General features: G+C 37.9%; 1 protein-coding gene across 15 annotated transcripts in view; it reads left to right on the top strand.

The window, feature by feature from the left end:
• The window catches only part of NCKAP5 (NCK associated protein 5), a 453,280-nt gene that overhangs the window by 339,781 nt on the left and 89,721 nt on the right, over positions 1-23,778 (top strand). For all 15 annotated transcript variants that reach the window (XR_015289529.1, XR_015289528.1, XM_086898613.1 and 12 more), the window contains one exon: positions 19,579-19,647. Coding sequence is in view for 13 of the 15 variants with exons in the window: in XM_086898613.1 (XP_086754739.1) it covers positions 19,579-19,647 (69 nt within the window). In the remaining 2 variants the exon portion in view is untranslated. The remainder of the gene's footprint in view (positions 1-19,578; positions 19,648-23,778) is intronic.

Below are 23,778 nucleotides of genomic sequence, written 5' to 3'. Positions count from 1 at the left end.
AAATGTAGCACTAGGGACAGGCAGGATCTGGTCCAGGAAGGTCAGTGGAGCCGTCCCCTCACCGGTGTCGGTGTTGTGCAGTGGCTTGCTCAAAGCCACGTATTGGAAAATGCCAATACTTCAGTGATTAATCTAAAAAAGTAGTGTAAGGAGCTGTCAAAGCAGAAAGATGAACCCCAGGGCCAACATTAATTGTGATCCAATATAATCAAAACAAAGTGTTGTTAACTGTGTGTTGTTTAACATTATTTATTTCTGCTGTATTTTTCTCTTGCCAAATATAAATTGTAGTGTCAAAGACTGTATGGTTTATTAGTTAAGAGACTTTTTTTTAAGTTATATGCAATTAGCTGTTCTAATTCTTTTTTATTTTCAGACTAATTATTCTAAATATTTTATTAGTCTATCTAAAAAGGAACAAAAAATTACTGTTTGTTAGTATTTTGTGCTGTGGGTGTCAGGATCTTTAATCTTACTTTACATGATTAGATGTTACTGAATTAATGAAATCAGAAAGGCTAATAAAGTGCTTGCTAGAGTTGGTCCTCCATCTGTGCCCTCTAGAGTCTGAGCACTGCCTGTAAACAGAAGCTGTTAAAAGTAATAGTCAGAGTCTGTGACCTAATCCATTAATGCCTATTAATATAATTTCACTAATATCATCACTGGTATGAAAGCTTTTGATATCTCTTCCTATTAGTTTGTTACTCGTTCAGCTGTAGCACATGAAAAGCTGTCTGTTAGGGCATTGTAGAATTATTTCATCCTCTTCCTCCTCAGCTGTGTTCACTGGCCTGTTGCTTGAGCTTCTCTTAAAGTCTCTAAAAAGGCACAAATATAATAAATTTACTTTTATACACATTTATATGCATGTATTTGACAGTGCACATCTAAGGAAAAGCCTGCACGAGTGGTGTGAAGTTTTTATTCTATTAAAGTTTAGATCCAGCAGGCATTTTTTGTTCTGGTTAATACCTTCTCTTGGCTGCTCACATAAAAATTTGGATAAATCTGAGCTCATTTTCCAGTGAATGAAGTACCAAAAGAGAAAGGCTATCCTTCAGCTCAGGGATAAATGGGTAGCTCCTCCAGATACGTGTACAATATAACAGATTATTTAGTTTCTTTCATTTGTAATGTCTGTAAGGGAAAATAATTTCATAGAGTAAATTGTTTCTGCCCTTCCTGGACTACCTGGATGTGAGGTACATGGTGGTTTTCTTCAGGAGTTTCTGTGAATGGGAAAAAATCTGTAGTCATCCTGGTCAGTTGGATATGGAGCAGGAAATCTGAGAATGAGAAAAGGGGAAAGGCTTTGTTTTCATAGAAAACTTTCTTTAAATAGCTTCTATATCATGGGAGTTGTATTTAAAATTTCTCCTTTTTTTGCCTTCAATTGTATTGCCAAATAAATTTCAGTAATACCTTTTATGATGTATTAACTTCTGTTTATCCTAGAAATTTTCTCACTGAACACTACAAATCACTATAATAAAGTATCTTTGTAGTCAGCCCAAGTGAAAGCTATCACATTCTTTGATAAGAGATATCTGCACATATTCTCCCATTACTCCTTTTGCGTATAATTTTTTTTTACGTCCTTTATCGTTTGCAGCAAATTCTATTTCCACTCTACTGACTGATAAATCCCATACGTTTCTAATCAAATGAAACAGATGACAAATAAAAAATGGTTCACACCATCTTGTGTCCCATTTTACACTGTTGAAATTAATTGTGATTTCCTGGATATCAAAATTTCTTTGTGCCTTCAGCATTTTTAGTTGGCTGCTCTTGAAATGCCATTTAATTTACTTCAGTAGTTATGATCAAATGCCTTCTAACTCTTACAAAGAAAAAAACTATTCTCTGATATCTTCTCTGTGTATTTGGAGTGCTGCAAAAAATGAAATATTAATGAAATATGGTGAATAACATATGAACTCCATGGTGGAATTTCCTTTTTTAAATTCTTCTTTCATCACCAGAAGAACTGCTTTATTTTTTCCTTAATTGTAGCCAGAAATACACAAAAAGTATAATTTATTCTGGACATACATCAACCTCCATACAGCAATTCCAGATTTTTTCACCATTTTCTCAATTCCCGTAAAACAATAATGTTATATTTCCAAAGTGGTATACTTACAAGTTGGGGATTTTTCACAAAGCCTTAATTTGCTCTCCTGGGTATGTCAGGTGTTATATGGATTTTCATTTCAAGATTGTCTACTATTTCTTTTTTCCAGCAAGAACAATTTACACATTTACCGTCAACAGAGGGAAGCTTTAAGGATATTCTATATTAGACAAATAGTGTCTGTAAAGGCCTTAAGAGAGTCCCAAAGCTTTGTTTTCCAAGATGGAACTATGGCTTCTCTGCCCCAATGTAGCCTCAAATGATTAAAATACAAGCACCAAGCACCGGCATAATTGCAAGTGATTTAAACTGATATACAGCATTAATGTCAGTCTTAATCTAAACATGTCTGTAAAAGCTATAGTTACTTTGATTTTAAAAGTTTAATCAGAGATAAATACTGTGTAAGCTTTGAAGGCTTATTAAAGTCTGTCATTTGCAGATATTTATGCAGGGAGGGTAATTCAGTATGAATTAACCATGTCTGACTCTATGAAATGTTCCAGCTCTTTTGGATGTCCTTCTTTGCAACTGAGGTAGTGCAACTTGCTTAGAAAATATTTGCTTTTGGCTGCTCATGAAGTCACTGGGACAGTGCACAGCTAACACCTTGTTAAAACCATAGTATTTGCTTCAAAATCAAATAAATATGGGCAACAAAGACGAGGTTCCCCTGGTTTTCTGAGTGTCAGCTTCCCCAGCTGCAATGGGCACAAATTCTTTTGGCCTCAAAAAATACTGATTGAGGGCTGCTCCCTACCTTGCATTTTCCAGCAAACCACTGAGGTAGCATTAAATTGTAACCTTGAAGTTATTGAATGAAAAGCCTAATTCATGTGTGAAAATCTCATTGCTTGCGGGTGAGTGAGGCTCAATGAAGGTTTCAGTAAGCTAAGCTGCAGTAGAAGCAGGATCTGCTGGGGTAGAATCATGAAACCACTCTAATTTTAATTAAATAATTTTGCCCTCTTACCCTTTACAGTTCATCATAGAAAGATGTGTTTTGTTTTAATAAATTGAGCTTTGGGAGAAAACTCACTCAGGATAATAAGCTAAATGTTCAAATATATTAGAGGAGTAATTTCCCTTGTATCATCACCATTAAACAAATGAGGAAGTATGTCAAGTATTTCTGATATTATGTTTTTACTACTCTGCAGAGAAAGAAAGACATGATAGCAATGAACTATGAACTATAAAAAAGAAGTATGAGAATGGTACATTATTCCTCTGGGTAGATTGAGAAGATAACTTTGAATGGGATGCTGCTGGTTTTATTTTGCTCTTTATTTTCTCTTCCTTATTTTTATTTAAATGATTTTCCATGTACTGCAATGTAAAATGGTAAGAAAACTAATAACTATTTTCTTTTCCATGGAAAGAAACACACCATATGTAGAGGCAAAGAGCCTGAGTTTCTGAAAATATCTGTCAGGAAAGAATTCTTGTTTATTGAGAGTCAGCTGATTCACTGGTATATAGGAAATGTGAATCACTTGACTTAGATGCATAGAAAAATCATGAAGCTTTTAAATATTTTGTAGAACATACTAAAAATTTTGTAGCAACCAGTCTTGTTCCAGCCAATGTGTTTAATCTGATTCAGCCAGAAGCCTCTTCTTAGCCCAATGCCTTGGCCATCTACATAATTAGATTCATTATGCTGATTCGTCACCAAAGACCAACCTACTTAATTCTAAATATTGGATTATTTTACTTTTAAATATTTTCAGTAGGAGACTTTTATAATTAGTTTCCTGAACTGTGCCTAAGAACTCTTTTGTTTTTTATAGTGAGGGATCAGACAATGAGGCAGGGAAAGTCTTATTTCCAAACTTACACAGTGGCTGATAATGAATCAGCACGGAATTGCATCACTGGTTTCAAAACCAGTCCAGTTTATTCCAGCTCTTTCCAGATAACAGCATTGGCAAACTGTTCCAGCTTTCCAACAACTGAGTAAATTTTAAATTAAAACCAAATAAGTACTATCAAGCGGAATGTTTTCTATACACTATTGATGCTTGAGCTCATCTGCTGTAGGTCCTTAGTGGCTCAGTTGGTTTTGGGAAGCAAATCTCACGGCTGCTACCTGTTTCTCCTTGCTTTTGTGCCCTGGGGTGCTTTCCTCCTGCTGAAGTCCTCAAAAGCATGTGCTTCCCAGATGGTTCTACCCCTCCTGCCAGTTCACATCTTCCACCGTGGCTTTTCCAGCCATCCCACGAGGGTGTGAAGCTTCATAGTTGGCACAGTATTGTCTATTGGGATGTTTCTGGAAATAATATCCTCATCTGGATGAGGACTAATAGAAGCCTCTCCTGGCAGTCAGTTCAGTTCAGTTAGTATGTAGTAAGTATTTATGAGAAGAGGATGTACTTCTTGCAGACATGTAAAATATTTATTTTTCTATTTTTCTCTCCTTTTATTTTTTTTTCCCCCTAAGCCTGTTGAGATTCATGGCAATTTCTCTTTTGGCATAGAAAAATCAAGATGATCTAGTAGGAATATGAATTTACAACAGGGGTGTTGAAAATAGCTCTGCCCAGTGGATGTAAGAAGAGCTGTTTGGATTTAGTCTGTCATTGCTGTAACCATTTCCCGCTATCATTAGAGACTGAATTCTGATCACTGTTCACCAAATATTTCCCTCTTCTGAAATGGGAGAATGCCTTGATAAAAATAACATTAAGTCATTGTCTCCATTGTGCAAGAGGTATAGAGAAGGCCATGCTTATCTGCATTTTTCTCACTATTCAGTTCAACAAAATCTTAAAATGCTTTCTAAAATCAACCATGGTGCCTCCCGGGAGTTTTAGTCTCAGTTAAAACCAGTATTGTTTTCTTTTCTGATTGAGTCTAAGGGAAAATAAAAGAATATTGAATTGGATCTCCTATGACACACCATGGCAGAGATTCAGAAGTTAAATGTTTTGGGCCACAACATACAGAGCTTCTGAGGCTTTAGCACATGTTTGAAAAGGTAAAAGCTTCCAGATCAGCTCTCTCTTTTGTACTCTGAGATACCCACAAAGCAGTAATATATTGAAATAAGCTCATTCAACCAAGTGCTCAGGAGAATATGCTTCAACTCTTTTTCTTGTTCTGCTGTGTCTTAAAACAGCATTTAATTGTTTTAAGCGTGTGATAGCGTCATACCCCATCAGCTACTCATGAATTTTGCTGCATATCAGAATTTTTCTCCTTTAGCCTGCTCATGCAGTAAACAGGTTTTAATGAAAGTTACTTTCTAGCTTCAGTGCTTATCACACACATCACTGTATCCCAGTGAGGTTCAAGGCACACAGGAAAGGAGTGAATAACTTGTGCTGTTCCCGATTTCTTCCTTTTTAAGGCAGAATGATGTAAAATGCTCTTTTCCAGGACAGTGAATCTAACATCTTGCAGGTGGGAGAAGATGCAACAGATACATGTGTCTTATATGCAATTTTTTTACTTGACATTAATATTTTAGCCAGGGTATTGTTTAGCATATCCTTTAGTCCACCTACAGCGGTGATTTTTTTCCTAAGTTTTGGTGCATGCAGTTGTAAAAATTATAGATATACTATAGAATCCTCAAGACAAAATATTGAGATCTGGAGATTTTATTGAAACAAATGAGAACATAGATAAGCATTTAATGTTCATGCTACCACAGCCAAATGAAATTACATATATTTTTTTCTAAGATTTTCCAAGTTTCAGCCCAATGGCTCTTTTCTTACAGCTGTGTACCACAGAGAAAGCTCTGTGGTACTTATCCAGCTGACATAACAACAGTCTTTAAATAGTTCAGAGTATTGAATATGGCCACAAGAATAATGATTTGGTGCCAGAAGGTCTGAGGAATAGGTGTAGTCGGTGAAGAAAAGGTAAGTCACAGGAGTCAAGGAAAATCATCTCGGTTTTATTAAAGCTGTCAGATTTTCTCTATTGTAATGAATGTTAACTGTATTCTGCACACAGTCCTTGCTGGCTTGCAGTGAAGGAGTCTGCTCTTCCTGTCTGCCTTTTATAATCTAATGATAGTTTTTCAGTGCCCTTCTTTCCAAGTGTGGCGCCTTCTCGCAGATAATCAGCAGTTAATGTAACTTCCCTTTTTTAGCAATCAGGCACGCGGTGCAATTGAGAATCCACTCTCCCCGCGGAATGGAATGAGATTTTCCAGCACTGTTATAGATCTAGGTAGCTGTGTTTATCCCCTCACATCCATCATTGCAGAGAGGGAGACTCAGTAGTTTTTTTAAATAGTTTCTCTCAGCTGTGCACTCTGGGCCTGGCTCTCCACAAGCCCTTTCTGTGAGCCTGCTCATTACTCACAGTGGAGCTTCTTTCAGAGGAAAGCTTCTATGTGACAGAGGTTTTTAGAATCACGCCCTATATTTTTAATTTACATACTAATGCATGCAATTTGGCTGACAGTAATGACAGTTCTACAGCTCATAAACTAAATAAATAGTTGCAGTTCATTTCAAACTAACATTATTTTAAAAATCCAAGTATTCTGTGGATGTTCTCCACTGGCTGCATAGGAAATGCCAATTAATTTACCTCGGCTGTTAGAGCTGAATCCCTTACAACTCTTCACTTGCAACATAGTAAAATAATTTTTCTTTTAATTTCTCTTTACTAACCTTGAAAATGTTTAAACAGTATTGGCATCTCATGGTGATACACTTTTTCTTAATTTGGTAGTGATTTCTTTTTTGTTCATCTTGTAGAAATACAGCATTAGAGATTATAGGAGGAATCCTGGGCAGGTATATTTATACTCATACACTAGAATTAGGGGCTCTGTGCTGAATTCTAGCCTGTAAGTGTTGGCTCCTATGTTGGGAAATGCTTAACTATACATTTGAAACCTGTGCGATTAACATACTCTTGAAATTTGATATTCACAGGCTTTATTATGCAGCTAATTTGATAGTCCACAGCAGAAAATACCCAAATGATTATTTTTAAGTCTGCTTAATCTGTCATGGTGACAAGCACAGATTTTAAGATTAGCTATAAATATATAGAGAGGATAGATAAATCAAATGTGGAATAGTCTGACATTGGTCCATTATGCATGAAACTGATTTTTGCTGATGGTTCTGTAGATATCTGATTATCACTAAGTGTTAAATTTCAGTGTGTAGTCAAAAAAGCTACACATGGGTGTGTTATAGCCTCATGTGCATGGATGTCAATATTGCACATTTTAGTGTACAGTTGTCTGCTTCAGAAGCTATTAAATGTCAAGGGGAGTTTTGTTTATTCATTAGAACAATTTTTGTTTTCTGTTTGTTTTTGGTTTTTATTATATTTTTTTACATAGTGCCCACCCCTTCCAGTTAAGTTGCCTTTCCCCATACGGGGTCAGATCCTCCATTTCTTTTCACCTTAGGCTGAGCACACTTGCTTTCCACATGGGAAAAACAGGTCTGTGTCCTTGCCCTGCCCTTCAGGAATGTGCAGCTCTCACCTTCCCACACAGACCAGGAGCTGCCACCTGATTTTCCTGACCTCTGCCCATGTTTCTTGTGCAGGTGGGGATGTGCTTACCTTGCCTGGCAGGGCTCTCCAGCTCCATCTGGGATCCACAGGCACATAATGCCATCTAGAGGGCAGAGCTTCTTCCCTTCCCACAGGAATACCTGGCATCCCTGCTGCCCTTCCATCACGTGTGGTGACAGTGCTCATTCATCTTTGTGATCCATGGGTTTTCCTGCTCCTCTTTGGGCAGTGTGTACTCAGACAAGGCCAAGACTTGGAAATTATTTAGGAGAAGTGCTCAGTTGGTGATTACAGCTGTTTCCCTTTAATAAGCCCGCAGGTTTCTTTCTTGTCTTCTGTTCCTCCAGAAAAACCCTTCTGATTTTAAGTGTTCTGGGTCTTAGCGTTCAGGTTCTTCAGGGAAAGGTTATTTTAAATAGAGGAAGTAACACCTGTATTTTTTATTCAGCTTTTCATTAAAATTGGAGAAGCACTTACACATTGGCTACTTTGCTAGACAAAATCCTCTGTAAAGTTGTTGCAGCAGCAGTTTCAGATCAGCTGAGAAATGGGGGTGAGGGTTGTGCATTATGTGACACTGCTGTGTGTTTAAACAGAAATTAAAATATTTTCTTCTATTGCATCTGTCCTGCTGCAAGACTTGGTTAGCATTTCTCTTAGCAGTTAATGGTAATCTGGAAATGAGTGGAGGTTTCTCAGCAAGAAGGTTGTGGGGCCAAAATAGCTGAGGTTTCTCCTTAATTGCCTCCAATATCTCCTCCTTTTTCATCTACTGAACCTTATGGAATTCGCTTATTCAGGCCTTAGACATGTCAGAGAAAAGTCTGTTGCAGCCTCCATGTTAATTTCCTTCAGTCCTATTTGATGTCATTATATGTTAGCTGCTGTTATCAATAATGACCATTATAATATTCTTTTTATTAAATAACAATGAGTATTCTTTCTGTAACTTAGGTCTGATCTGTGTCTCATAAAAGGGATTTTGTTAGACATTGTAGTGTCTCCCCAGTGCTGTGCAGAGATTACTGTTACACACATACATGCATAAATTTGATTCAATTAAGGTAGGAGGTGTGAAACAGAGAAAAAGGCTCTGTTGCAAGCTTTATAAACAGCATAGTCTTTTTATATAATGCCCTGCCATGCAAAGTAGTTCAGGTAGCAGAAGCAGTGTAGCTGCATGGAATAGCTTTCAGCTGAGATAATTAGCTCTTCTAGAGCCAGAGTATTGGCCCCAGTAGAACAATGCACCAGCAGCCTGAGCCAGCTTTAGCAGATCTTTGCAGATAGTGTTGACATAACTTCAGTTTTAAGGAAACAGTCTTCCTCTTGGCTCCTCTTGCTGTGGCACAATATAGGGTTTGGTTTTTTTCCATTCCAGTGATGGTCGTTTTTATACTCTTTCTCAAATATTTTGCCCTTTGCAGTGACTCCAGGGTAACTATTCAAAATTTTACCCATTTAGATGAGTAGAAATATGTATTCTTAGTTCATTGTAAAAAAGAACTGGGCTAGTATTAGGCAAAACCTGTATTTTTCACAGGGACATTGAATAGAAATAAGAAATGGGAATTACTGCTCTTTTTGAGCAAGTGATTTGCCTTGCTGGTGACATCTGCCAGACAGGAATATTTCCCAATTGCAGGCCAATCTGACAGAGCAGTAATGTGATCAGTTCTAGGTGTATGTGACATTGCATAGTATTTCATACATTGATTTTTTTGTTGTTCTTTTCTCTGCATTTTCCCTTTAGGCCGATTGATTAATCACTGATCCTGCTCTTGAACGGGAGCTTGGAATAAGATAACAGCAACATTCCCTCATCTTTGATACTGATGTTATTATATTTGGCTATCAAATTTAAACATGTGAGGGTGGGTGCAGCTCCAGTGGCTGCACTTGAGCTGTGTTTAATTATGTGTGATGTGAATTTGGCTCATTCTGCAGATCAGGGCTGGGCTGCTGCTGCTGCTGCTGTGATTTTCATGCTTGAGCTTCTTATTGGGGCACCACTGAATCCCATCAACTTCGACCTAAAGTATGTGCCATATGAGACTGTGATTTTCATCCAAATCTTGTTTTTTTAAAAACTTCTGGTTTGCCACATTCTCCCAAAGTTGTGGCCTAAGGCATTTCTTGGACCTCCTAGAACGTAGTTTGTCAACAAATGTCAGCACAAAGAACAAAATCTGTGACAAATTTTATATACTGAAGGGCAAGGTTAAGTTGATAATTGACTAAGAGTTCAATATAACACAGTGGCACTTAATAATATATAATTACAATAGAATTTGCTTTCCATGTAGCTGGCTTGAATATATATATTTCTGTACAGGTTTTTATTTTCTGTTTTCACAATGTACTAAGCCATAAAAATATCCAAGTAGAAAAATTCCTCTGGCACATGTCTCTTGTGTGCAGGAAAACGTTCCCAACAGGCCTCTCTTTTATTTTGGTGTTGTGGGATACATTTTTGTGCTGGCAGATGACTTTTTTAAGGCTTCCCTATTGATGTTGGAAGATATCCTGTTATAACTGTGTGTCTGCCTTGGGAGTAGTGTGAGCAGATGCTCAGGCTTGTGCTGTGTACATTTTGGGGAGTCCCTCTGACTCCAGGTAAGCCCAGCAGCAGCTGGAGTTCCTCTTCCCATTTCCTGTAGGAGAAACCCAGTCCATTGGATCCAAGCCACAGTGTGAGCTGTGATGATCAGAAAAATCACTGGAGATGGGAACACCCACAGCTCATCCAAGCCAGAAAGCCAATGTGGATGGACCTGATGTCAGCCAGATCCATAGGAGACATTTCCTATAACTAGTTAGGATCACAGTCAGATGCTGCCACATCAGAAAATTTCCACAGGATCCTTATCCAATCTTTAAGTGAGCACAAAAACAAAAAGCAACTCTGATCTGCTGAATCTTTTAAAAGACAGAATTTGAAGCCTGGGCTGTTGTTCTTCTGGGCCAAATATAATTACTCTTCAAATTCACTCTAAAAGCTTTAAAATTGAATGAGTCAGAGCTTTCAATTTAACGAATGTCAGTGCAGAAGCCACGTGTTGCTGTGTGGAGCAAGGGGCATTGCCCAGTTCTTGCTGTGCGCCTGTAAGAACAAAAGAGAAAAATGTTCAAAGCTCTCAGGAGAAGCAGGGTGATGTTTGCAAATAGAGTTTCATTTCAGCTAGCAAGAAATGAGCAGTAATTTTGTGATTCAGTTATTAGGAGCTGGCTAGTGGCTGCAAACCCATTTCTGTGTGTTCTGTGGCATTTGATGCTCTCCATAACACAGCACCAATACCTGTCCTGCTCCACTTGGCTTCACAGCTCCTTAGCTGGGAGGGACAGAAATAACTGAAGCCATCAAGAGAAGTTCATTTTGAAATACCTGGGGAGGTTGACTTATGGGTGACTTCTGATGAAGAGAGTGGAATTGCAGGAAACATCGCCTTCAGGAATAACTCAGTGCTGCCATGTAGTTAAAACAGAAAAACTTGTTATAAATTTATGTTGTGAACTGTGAAACAGGCGACATTAATAGCTTATTGTGGTGGAAAGCTTTTAACTTGAGGTCTTTAAAGGAACAGTGTAAAATCATTCAGCATAGGAGGAGGAAAAGAATATATTTTATATTTTATTATGTGTAAAAATACTTTGTGGCAGTATTAATTACACTATCACATAATTTTTAAACCTATTGCATAGTAAAACAAAGAAAAGTCATTCTTTTTCTTGGAATTCAAACTTAAAAAAGCTCAAGGGACATTTTCTAAAGTGGGAAACCAGTTGTATATTTTATTTTTCCCATTTCAGAAAAACCCATACATGTTTCTTCAGAAAAGAAACAAAACAAAAAATTTCCAGCTTGCATAGCAGAGAGCTGGTATGAGTTTCCCATCACCCAACCAGTGAATGTGACATTCAAGCGTGTGGAATCAGTGTTTTCCAGACTGTCAGTTTAAATAATTTTATTTCATAATTACATTTGTTTGAACTAAATGATGGAACTTAGGATAAATAATTAGGAAAAAATATTTCTTGATAAATATTCAGCATCCCCTTTCCCTGAAGTCAGAGCAAAACATCTGTTGTTTTACCTTCCAGTGAGATCCAAAATAATTGGGTGTGGGATGCAGTTGTGTTGTAGGTTATACATTAAATGAGGGGACAAAAAGCAGGAAGGCAGTAAAGTCTGAACATTTTGTTTCTATCTTCAGCCCCCATGAGCAAACTCAGTTGTGTAATTTCCTTGGGGGAGTGGGATGGGTGAGTGGGGAGGAGGTTGGTGTTGGTGTTCCTTGAAGATGGTGCTAAATTGAGCTCCAAATTTTTACTGTTTACTATAATTTAGTAGCAGCCCTTCGGTTCAGGTGCACTGAGCAGCCTGGAAGCACCAGTTACAGCATTAAAGCAATTTTTTTTTCACTGACCTGTGAAATTTTATTTTTTTTTTCAATCCAATGTTATTATAAAAAAACCAGAAAAGCTACTTTAGAGGAGAAGAGCTGCTCTTGACAGATAGAATTTCTAAAAATTAAAAAAAATAAATCCTGAATATACTTCTTTATGTAATCCTTGTCTTTCTGATGCTTAATTTCAAGGTTTCCTACCTCTAAAGGCAATTGTCCCTTGGTCTTCCTTTCCCATATCCACTTCCCTGTGCCAAGAATCACCAGTAGTATTTCCATATTTTCTCTGAATGTCTTGGAGACAAGAGGGGAAAGATAAGAAGTGTTTTCTGCTGGGATAAAGTGGTCCAAACATTAATTTTCATACACAGATCTGAAGTGCCCTATTCTTCTCAACCTCCCCATTAGATGAACCTTGAAGCTTTGTGTGCTACTCAGGTGTGGATAATGGAATCACAGCAAGTACAAAACTGTCACAGTGTCAGTGAGCTCGTGGTCAAAATTGCCCAGCTTTGAAGGATAACTCATTTACAGTATATTCTGAAGTGGCTTCTCTTATTGCTTGTAAAACTGCCTTAAAATACAGGAGTTTTCCTCAAGATCTGACATTAAAACAAAAAGAAAAACTACCTTTTAAAAACTTTTTTAAAAGGTTGTTGCCTTTTGTATCATTTCAAAAGGATTCAATGCCAAAATTTAGCTATTGGTTTCAATGTCACTTCTAAATTGACATCTCTAATTGACATATCTAATATTGATAAAAGTCTTCTCCAAAATGTTTCCTTGCAAGGCAAGTATTTTCTTTGAAAATGACTGTACCTTAAGTTTTCTTATTGAGCTTCAGTGCTGGGTTTAAAGTAGTCAATGGTTTTCAACTAATCCTTACTAATTTCAAATAATTACTATTCCAAAGAGTTAGAATTTCCCTTGGCAAGAAAAATTGAAAGATCTTTTACTCTTCATGCTCTGAAAATGTCTTATATGGGACCATTTGGAAGAGTTTTTTTGGGAAAAAAGAGGCATCCTTTATAACTTTAACCCATTTGTACAAAGGCCTGCATTGACAGTGCTTTACCAGTGGAAATGTTGAGAGTCTATTATTATCTCTGTAAATAGTGGTAGAATTTGCTGTTTTCTACAATTTGCATGCAGGTAAACATACAACTCTATTATTGATATATCTGTTAGTAGGAGCCTAGGTGATTATTTGCTTGAAGATAAGCCTGTGCATATAATGCAGTCTGTTTTGCTGGATCTATTCCTAGCCTTCTTAAAATGTCAGCTCCAAACATTTCTCTGGTGTCAGAAGGGAAAATGTTGAAGGTTTTAAAGGCTTGTCATTCCTAAGTACTTTAGAATTAACCAAAAGAAAAAAAAAAAAAGACAAATATTACCAGTTGAAAAATTCCAGCCCCAAATTCTGGGGGAAAAAAACGGTATTTCAGAGAGGAATTCCTAGGAATATGAGGTTTGCTTTAGTTATTTTTAGAACACAGCCTCATCAGCAGTGTATGAATCTTGTTGGGTTCTGGTTTGTTGGATTTGGCTCCTGAAGTTTGTACATTTATCCAGTGTAAGTAGATTTGGAGGATTAAATTCTAGTTACACTCTCCTTTCCAAAGGGAGGCTTCCTCATTTAGGTTGGACACCCATTGTTTTGTCTGGTGTGCACTGGGAAATGCTCAACAGACAGGAAAATCTTTCTGTGGTTATGAGCCCCAACCAGGACTGTGGGTGGGAGTCTTTCCCTTCAAACTGTTAAAAATCTGCAGATAAATGAGCAAATTCTGTGTTCTGATCTTTGACAGCATGAAAGCAACACAAAATTTAAGTGTTATATAATTTCTTCTGTAAATTCATGTTTAAATACATTAAACAGCTCATCAATAATTGGTGAGGCATCATGAGAAGCTGCACAGACCTTGGGCTGCTTTTTGTTAAAACATTTAAACACAAGGGCTTTTTGTAACCTTAAGTGGTTAGTTTCTTGATGTTGAATAAATTTCTGATTTCTAGCATACATTAGAAGGTTGTACTGCTCTCTATGAGTCTACAAACCCATGGGGAGCACAGCTATAGCAGAGTCTGTCCTGGGAGATAGACTGACTTTGAGATTTAATATAGCTTTGTAATGGTAAAGAATTAAAAAAAAAAGTTGTTGAAGTAGTGAATTGCAAGAATAATCCCCACCAGTGCTGCCCAGTATGGTTTAATGTGGCCTTTTTATAGACAGAATTATAATTGACACTTGTATGGTTCTGTGTTTTATTATTTAACATCACATATGTATTGCTTCTGTGCCATGCTTTAAGCGAATGGGAATTAAAAACTGGCCGAATATTTCAGATAAAATATGTCAAATGTATTAAGTGAGGTTAAATATAACTGGCTATTAAAAAATAAAACAGAAAATGCTACTGAGAAGGCTAAGTGTTTTGAATCAAGGGTGAGAAGCCTTGTTGTCATCATATCACTAATTTGTTTGTTTTGGTGTTTTGTTGGTTTTTTTTTCTCCCATCTTCATGAACCAGAAGAAATAGTTAAGACTAGGACATCTGAATAAGAAAGCACTTTAATTAAGTATTATTCCACTAAATTCACTGATTATTTCATCAGTAGGTGGCACTCCCCAGTCTCAGTGTCCTGGGGATGTCAGGCCAGGGAGCAGAGCTGTCCAGCAGGGAGATGCTCCGTGGTTGCCTCAAGCTTTGATCTGTTGTGGGAAAAAGTGTAAAGAACAAGGTGAAAACATCCAAATGTTGGCAGGTGGCCTTGAGGTGCAGTTCCCATTTTATTCCTAGCAAAGAGCTGTCTTTACTAATATAAAAGGCACTGGAAAGTGGCCAGTGGAAATGATGTTATAGTGCTGGAATTAAATTAAGGCTTTTGTTGCTACAATTACATTGATTTAAAAGCACAAATGTAATTTTCAGCTCTTCTGACCACCATAAGTATGGTGGTAAACTTTTTTCTGACAATTTCTTGGATTAGTCTTTCAAAGGACAAATTTTATGCATATCAGGGCCAGAAACATGCAAAAAGTTCCCTGTGACCACAGACACAGAGGTGGTTCAAGTGGTAAACTCTTCCTAGAGCAGCAGCTTATCATAAATGCTCCAAGGACCTAAGGAGAAAATGCAACAGCATCACTTCTTACTTTGCCAACAACAGGGTTTGACCTCTCATGTGCTGTAGGAAGCTGTAGAGAATTCAGCTCAAATATACAAAATCAGAGGCTGAAAGCAGGGAAAAATTGCTGAGTACATTTGTAGTGCTTGGACAGTTCTTAATACACTGCACTGGGCATGACAAATGAATGTCTGTGTAAATCGATACAGCTTTCTACAAATGGACAAACAGTTTAATATGAATAACAAAGGAGAGCACATGGTAACTGTGGGGTAGCATTCTGTCAGGGATTTTAAAGTTCACTGTCATAACTTTGTTCCTCTTGACCTTTATTGATGATACCTTCAGAGCATGCTGAGCTGCTAACTAGACGTACAACCTTTAGACCTTCATCTCCTGCCCATGACTAGACAATCTTTAAAGGTCCTTTCTGGTCCAAACCAACCTATGGTTCTGTGATCTCCTCTTCCCTTAGTGCAAAATGCATATCACTCCCTGCTTTCTTCTTTCTTCTCCCTCCCACCCTTTTGTTTTGTCTCAACTCAGAGACAAAGGTTGAGTAAGGAAAACTGTCTAGTACATAATTCTCTTTTAATCATGCTTCTCTTTTATTCGTGCATTCTAGTAGAAAATCCAATGTTTTAATTAATTTCATTGTCATTATGAATGTGCAGAGGATTGCATCAGGTGTGTAGCTTTTTATTAACTTTGAAACCGTGCAAACAGCTGCCCCACAAGAGAAAAATATCTACAGGAGAAAGCTATTAGCTGACTCAAAGAATTTTTATCATTACCATAGTTATGTTTGTCCTGAGGAAGGAATTAAAATCAGTTGACAAAGTCTCTCATAATGACTATATGTTAACAGTGGTATCAGTTCAAGGCAGCCTGTTTTCTTAAAGCAGTCTGAAGCTTTACCTTTCAAATTCCACCTCACAATTCAGAAACGCTTAGTTTAGTCATTAGTTGTCTCTAATTCAGGAAGTTGGAGGGTGCTTAGCATTATCCAAGTCATCTTTAAATTTTCCAAAGTTGGGAGAGACTCTAATGGAAAATACTTTCTCCCAAATCAGAATTGGGGGAATGTCTATTTTGACATTTTCGGAGCCTTGAATCTATAATGACCCAAAAGCAGCACGTACTGATGTTTCATTTAGTGGTGAGTTATGCCACAGTTACTTTTGGCTGACTGAACGCTGCTGTACTTCTCAAACTGTCTCCCCAAGAAATGCTGTGTGTGTGCCTGAGGTGCTGGTGGCAGGCACTGAGAGCTCTGTGTGTGCCAGGCTTTCAGTGTTAGCAAGGCTGAGGGACAGAGAATGATTGTTCATTTCTATGTGGGACATAAAATATACACAAATCCCTAGAGGACAGCTATGCCTACAACTAGGGATCACTGTAGAAATCGGTGGCTATCTCAGAAAGTGTTCTCAGTTCTCAGCAAGCTCAGTTTTCCCTGCATAGTCCCCTGCCAGGTCAGGGATGGGATTAGTGCCTGCGCTGGGCTCAGAGCTGTCACTGCCCCTGGGTGCCTGCAAGTGTGCAAAAGCCTTCGAGCTGTGAGAAGTGAGGGAGGCTTCTTCCTGCAGCTTAGCCTTCTCTAAGTGTGGCCTGAAAATATAAATGGAAATTTAATAGCAGTTTCCTTCAAGGAGATGTACTCTGCTTAACTGGCAGAGGATGCCCAGAATGTACAATACGAGAGGAAGGCAGATCCTTTGGAGCAAAAATTGAGCAGCCTTACAATAACATCAAAACCCAGTGATTTCTGTTAAATAAATGAAGGTTTGGATTAGGAGGCAGGGTTTTGAGACTATAAGTGCTGTTACAAATTTTCCAAATGAATACTTTCGGGGGAATGATTATTATGAAGTATTTGGTTGCACTGTAGAGTGATTTAATATATCAAGTACTGGTTTTCCCCAGTTGTAGGAACTGGCACAGATTGTAAAGCAAAGTCAGTCAAGTGTTCCCTTCTAGTCTAGTCCTCATTACAAAAATGCCAAATAAATAGGCATGATTTGCTTGGCAATCAGGAAGCACAAAAGTCAAGCTAGCACTGACTGTGTTATATCCTTTCACTACAATTTTAAAGCCAGCAGTGTGAGAATAGGTTTTATTATACAGATGTTTCCACTGTGGATTGATAAGAGCTGAAATGTAACATTTATTTATAATGCTGTCAGGTTGAGATTTCCTAATTTTAGTAGCCTGTCTGTAATGGAATAGCTTGCTGAAATCAGAGGTTCAGTGAATAGATCCAGGATGATTTAGCATTCCATTTTACAGCATTCCAAAACATGGAGTCAGAGAAGCATGGGGAGCTCTCTGTATATTTCATATAGTACAAGTGTGTGCTCTAGTTCTTTTACACATTTCTGTGTGCAAGCAGCTAGCCCAAACTATTTCAGGATAAAATCATACTATGTATTTTTATGTTAATAAAAATGAAAATTAAAACCAAAGTCCATAGGTATATCAATGTGTGTGAGTGGAAGTCTGTGCAGAATAATCCTTTAATGATTGCTTCAGAACAGTAAGAATTTCTTTTGGATGGCATTTTTAGGGGGATGTTCATAGAGAAAATGTCTGAAAATCTTTAACTCAGGAATATTTTTATGTAACGAACATATCTTTATTTTATCAATCAATCTGAAAGAATATGTCTGTAAAAGCAAACTATGGTCTCTTCAGTCTGGAGGACTATTTGCCCTCCAGCTTCTGGATTTCTTATTGCTTCTTTTGCTTTTGCAGCTTCTTCTTCTTTGCTACTTTTGCATCTGCTACTTTTTGCTGCCTCATCTCACAGTGCTCTCTGCAGGATCACCCATAGACTTTTTATAGCCATATGTTGAACCCATTCATAGGTGACATTGTGAAAATATGATGCAGAGCATTTTACCACCTTTGCTGGCTTTAATTGTACCCTGGAGATAAAGCACAGACTCTGTACAGTTGCTTATTTAGACTTTTAAATAAGTAAACTCTATATGCCCTTGTTTCTTAGCACACTTTTACTCTTCAATCTCTTTCAAGATGCTGGATAATAGTGTACATTTGCTTTTGCTTCATAGCCTTACTTTTATGATTCAGCTGAATTTGAAATTTTTATTAATGAATCAATTTAATAGACTTTGGGATTCTTATTTTGTTGATTCATTGCCTTTTTTTAACAAGGAAGAGGTAACAGTGCATCTTTCACGGAGTCATTCCATGCAGCACATTACATTAGTTTTCCTCTAGAACTACAAATGCTAACTATATTTATCACAGTTGTTTTGTGTAACCACAATCCCTTTGAAACAGCACTTAAATAAGTTTTATAGGTTAACACAAGGTTAAAGTAATGCAAGTACTGTAAATTGCATAATAGTTGTAATTATGGGAATGTATTGATTTTGGTGTTATGGTTATGTGATGGGAAGTTATGCATGAGAGGCAGAGAGATTTTTAGAGCCAGTTTTAACTCACAGATTTTTATATATGTTGTTTTAGTTTCTCAGTCTTTAAGAGAAGACTAGTTGAAACTTGCTCTGATGAAACTACATCACACTTTAGAGATTTTCCTTTTCCCATACTGTAAGAATTCCTGAAGTCAATACAGATATATAGAGAAAAATACTTTACTGTGATTTACTTACCAGATTGTGCTATTTTTAAGTTTTTACTATGCAGAAATGTGAGCGCAATGAAAACTAAAGACAGATGAAAGGCCCTATTGCACAGGAAATTTTATCATATTTAAAATTTCATATGTGGGAGAAAAAAGTCTGACTTCAAGACTGCATTTAGATGTAGCAAAATGCCTCTAACTCTTGAAATAATCCAACTTTTTTTGTAAAAAAGTCAGTTTTTACAGTTAAAGGATTAAATAATTAGTCAGTTAAAGGATTTAATAATTCACCAATTAGCTGTAGAATGACCTGTGCATGTGGGGTTCCCCACTGCAGAAACCAGGCTTGAGAGGGGCTGCCACAGTGAAAAATTTACATAATGCTGGCTTTTGCTTCCCTGTGATAGCGGCTGCCTCTGTGTCCAAGTGGTTCTCAGGTAGCAGGTTCCCTCCAAACAGAAAAGAGAGAGGATATGTCAATATCTTTTATAGTGTTTCATTGCCAACTCTATTGCACCTGACAAGGTGAGATGGTGGACATACGTGGAATATCTGCTATGATATTGTTCCAAATTGTAATGCAGGGTGTGAATAATCTCATAAATGAATGTCACTTCTGGTTTTACTCAAAGCACCAACCTGCAGCAAAATAAATTGTTCAGTGTGTTTTATTCTGGATCTGGAAGAAGTACAGTAGGCAAGCCCCCTGGGGATTTTTATGAATTGTCAGGTGGTGAAAGATAACCTTTGCTAAATTTACATATTTATTTATTTATTCCATTTTACTGTAGGCAGAGAATTCAGCGCTGGCTCTGGAAAATGAAAATCAGAGAGAACAGTATGAAAGATGTCTCGATGAGGTAAGGTAGATAAAAAGGTTGATCTTACCTGCTACTATAATTAAATTAATACAAATTAATCTCTCTCTCTCTCTTAGAAGGTTGACATTGTTCCTCAATTTTTGTATTACCTCATTCTAATTAATTTCAAGAACACGTGTCTGGCAGTCAAAGGTGTTGTTCTCTGTGACCTCTGCCATAAATCCTGTTTTGACTGCTGCAAAGTTGATATCCCTGTGTCCAATACATAGAGCTGCCTTGCTTTCATTGCTTTCAGTGGAGGAGGAGATGATGATTGTGCGCTCCTCCTCTGTACAGTGGAACACGTGTGGCAGTGGCTTCTCCCACCAAAAAACCCTCAGCTTTCCCAAATAATGCATTCCATAACCCTGGAACTGCATTTTAATGCTGAGGTTTTTTTCTAGCTAGATCAGAGCTTCCAGTTACAGCTAGAATATAATTCACCCCTCCCTTCCTGCCTGAGCACTCAGCAGTGCCTACATTGCAGAAGTGTCAGCTGTCTCCTGTTGCATGGAGCTTTCTGCACATGCACTGATGCTCATTGCTCCTCCCAATAAGGCTCTTTAACCTGCCTCAGAGTTTAAAGCAGTTTTAAAGCTCTTAGTGGCTCCAAGAGTTGCTTGCTAGAAATCATTTCCCATCCCATAATAAGGATGTGTTGTGACATAAGTAATTAGCTGATATGCAAACAGAACAAGAAGAGTCCCAGCTGTACCTTGGAGAAAAGAGTTTTTGAGCAGGCAAACCAGCCAGGGCAGATGACAATTGCAGTCTTCACACCAGATTTGGAATTTTTAATCAGCATTTCCTGAAGTGTTAGAAGCATGAGCAATACAGCTCATGGTATTAGAAACCTCCAGTTTAGTGTGTATTTTCATCAGCAAATCCTCTCTTTTGCCACTATGGCATATTTTGGTCAGGGAATTTACAGATACACCTTCCCAATGGGTCATGATCTGCCTAAATGTCCTGTGGCTCTGGGGTATGAGCAGAGCCTTTGTCTGCAGTGGCCTGAGTCACTCTTTCAGTGCACACTTGAGCCATGCATGGCTATCTCGGTGATAAGGATGAAATTACCATATAATTGCTAATTTCTGTTTAAATTACAGAGCCTGACTTAAAACTATTTTGTGATTGTCTAGGAAAAAGTCTGCTTACATAATTAGTTTTGGAAATGAGTGAAGCACTGTAACTCTCCCTTTCAGCAAAACATTCCATGCAGATTATAAGGACAGAAAACATGCTTTTATTCTGTTTGCAGTAACATGATGGATTTCTGACCCAAGGTTGTTTTTCACACACTGTTTCAGTTTAAAGATCATATAACTAAATCAAACTATGCTCTGAACTTTACTACCTTCAACATTAGGTTGGCTGTTTCCAGTTCTTCTGCATTATCACAGCTGTATCCACCTTCTCTCACTTTGTCAACTTTTTCAGGAAAAAGTGCTTTTCACCACCTGTGGGTTTGGGCTTGTTTGTTTTATTTTTTGTTTATCTCATTCTTTTTTGTGTGTTTCACAATGCTTTGGCAGAGGCACTGTAACCAGCATTGTTTCAGCTGACACAAGCTTGGATCTAATGCCTTCTGGTCACTGGGGTGAAAGAGCTGTTGCCAGTGACTGAGGCAAGAAAACCACATTTAATAGTTGCAAATTCTGCAGGAGTCCCTGGTCAGCATCCACCTGAGCAGTTCCTTTGGTGGAGCAGCACAAGAAATCACACATTCTCACCCCCTTTCTTTATAGTAACAATATGGAGAATAGGAGAAATAGGAGGCAGAAATTTAATTAGTTAATAACCAAAAAGTCCTTTCCAGACAGGGATTTTTACTGGAGATCTTATGCAAATAAAATGCTTTCCATAAAGATTTTTTTAAAAATTTGAAATATTTGGAAATATCTCCACTGGAAATTTTCTTTTCTTAAGGGCTTTGAGTCTGATGGTTGCTTTGTTCATAACTCATCTAACACCAGCCCCTCTTCGTGAAAGTGAAGATTTCTTCAGCTTTTCCCTAGTCTGGCTCTCAGAAGCCATTCAGTGCTTTTAGGAGCAGCTGTATTTCAGGAGCAGCCGTGTATGTGTCTGTGCTGCAGCCCCACTTTGCCTCGGGGGCACCTGGCAGGTTTGGGGTGAGGAGCAGAGCTGTTCCTGGGAACACAGGGCTGTGATCACACCCACACCTGAGACAGCTGAAGCTGCCACTGAAACATGTGAGTGCCTACTACAACCATGATTTTAATTTTTTACTTTTGCCTCTGTAGTCAAATCAGTTGTGAGTGCAATGAGCTTCTCCTGGGCTGCTGCACAAGGAGTGCTTCCCTCCCCAGCTGCCACCTGGCCCTTCTGGCTGTCACATCTTGGGAGGCTCCACAGGCCCTTGAGGAAATGCAGGCTGGGAACATCATTTGATAACTACTGAGAGACTGCTGCCATCTTTCACTCATCACTCAGCAACCTCAGACTGCAGCTTCTCTCCCCTGGGCACAGAGCTCTGCTCAGGGCACTCAAGCACCATTTAACCTGGCCACCCTGGCAATGTCACCTGTGTGGTCCCACAGGGTCACAGAGGAGTGATAAGGACACTTGCTATGCACAGTGTGCTCTCTGCTCAGGTGTTGGTGGCCATTAAGCTGAATATGAAGGAAGTAAAAATAGCCACTGTGATTTTTCTGCCTGTCTGTAGCAAGGAGATACCAGAGTTGAGTTTTTAAAGCTATGCTTGCCATTATTTTCTCTCTTTTTTTTTTTTTTAAATCGGTTATTTTACATAATACTTTTCATTCATATGATGCCCTACATTTAATATTGTATAAATGCCTGCAACTGTGACATAAAAATGCATGCTCTGTAATCATTTTCATGGTAAAATTCAATGAAACTCAAATGTTCAGAGAGATTAAATCTGAAAAGCATATGAGTCAAGCTGAGCAGAGTCCTTTATGAATTTTAACTATTATTCACTGATTTTAAAATAATTGTTCACCTCTGAAGTGTAAATGTAAAAAACTTGGAATAGTATTTGGAAAAAAGTGTCATTGAAATGTTCCAGTACTTTATAAATAAGAAAAGAGCTTATTTAATTTCAGACATACTCTATAAAAGTATCTTTCCATTGTGGAAAAATTTAATGCAAAACCCAGGATTGTCTTCCTGTACCTTTGGGCTTTGAGGTTAACATGCTTAATCCCAGTTTCCTATTGTGGAATCCAGCTGTCAGTTTATTGGTAGGTGGCAATGTCGTGGTTATTCACATCACTGTGCCAACTGAGATTTCTGTCAGAGCTTCACCAAATTCACATGCAGGAAATTACACAACTCGAGGTAGTTCATATTTTTGCTGATGTTTTAAGAATTAACTAATCAAAAATGCAGAGTTATCTCAAAAAAAGGCATCCTGTTTTTAAGATTTGAATAAAAGATCAATCTTTTATTTTAGAACTCTTGAAATGTCTTTGTGCATATGGAATCATACACTAAAGGCAGCTGTGTAAAATCTCAGTACTTGTAAAAGGCATAACAGATGTTGCGTTAGGGTCTCTTTTCTTTGATTCATTCTTTTATAACTTTTCTGTTAAGACCACTTTATGACATATATTTGTAAACATAATTGCATAAGGAAAAAGTGAAGCTGGATCTTTTATCTCTTTTATTGCAATCCAGAAAAGGAAACATCAGCTAAAGATCTTGGCTATTAGGTTCAAGGAAAGGCAGGCAGTGTGAATGCAAGGAGTGTCACTGTCTGCAGAACAGCAGTCCAAGGAACCAGCCAGCTCTCTTCTGTTCCTTGTTTCACCTTGATTAACTGCAGTTATCACAGGTCAAGTCATTTTACAGCCTGCTTTTACTGGGATTGAGCCACAGTTAACGCCTCATATAATTGGGAACTTCACAGTCTCACATTTTCTGCATCTCAAAAGTCAATTCCTCTGCCTTCAGTGATCTCAGTTTCCACAGTTTTTGGTGGTTGTGACTATCAGTTTTGTGGAACTGGTTCATGTTGTTCACATCCATGGTGCCTCCTGATACCTGTAAGTTAAAATGAAGTAGATTGTTGAGTTTAGCAGCTTATTTCCATATGCTGTAGGAGTAGAATGGCAACCTCATTTGAAATGCAAACATTTGGCTATG

The sequence above is a fragment of the Cyanistes caeruleus genome, chromosome 7 (genome assembly GCF_971803275.1).
Source record: "Cyanistes caeruleus chromosome 7, bCyaCae1.hap1.1, whole genome shotgun sequence".
Classification (NCBI taxonomy): Eukaryota; Metazoa; Chordata; class Aves; order Passeriformes; family Paridae; genus Cyanistes; species Cyanistes caeruleus.
Note: the sequence above shows the minus strand (reverse complement) of the source record. Positions and strands in the feature narration are given on the sequence as shown.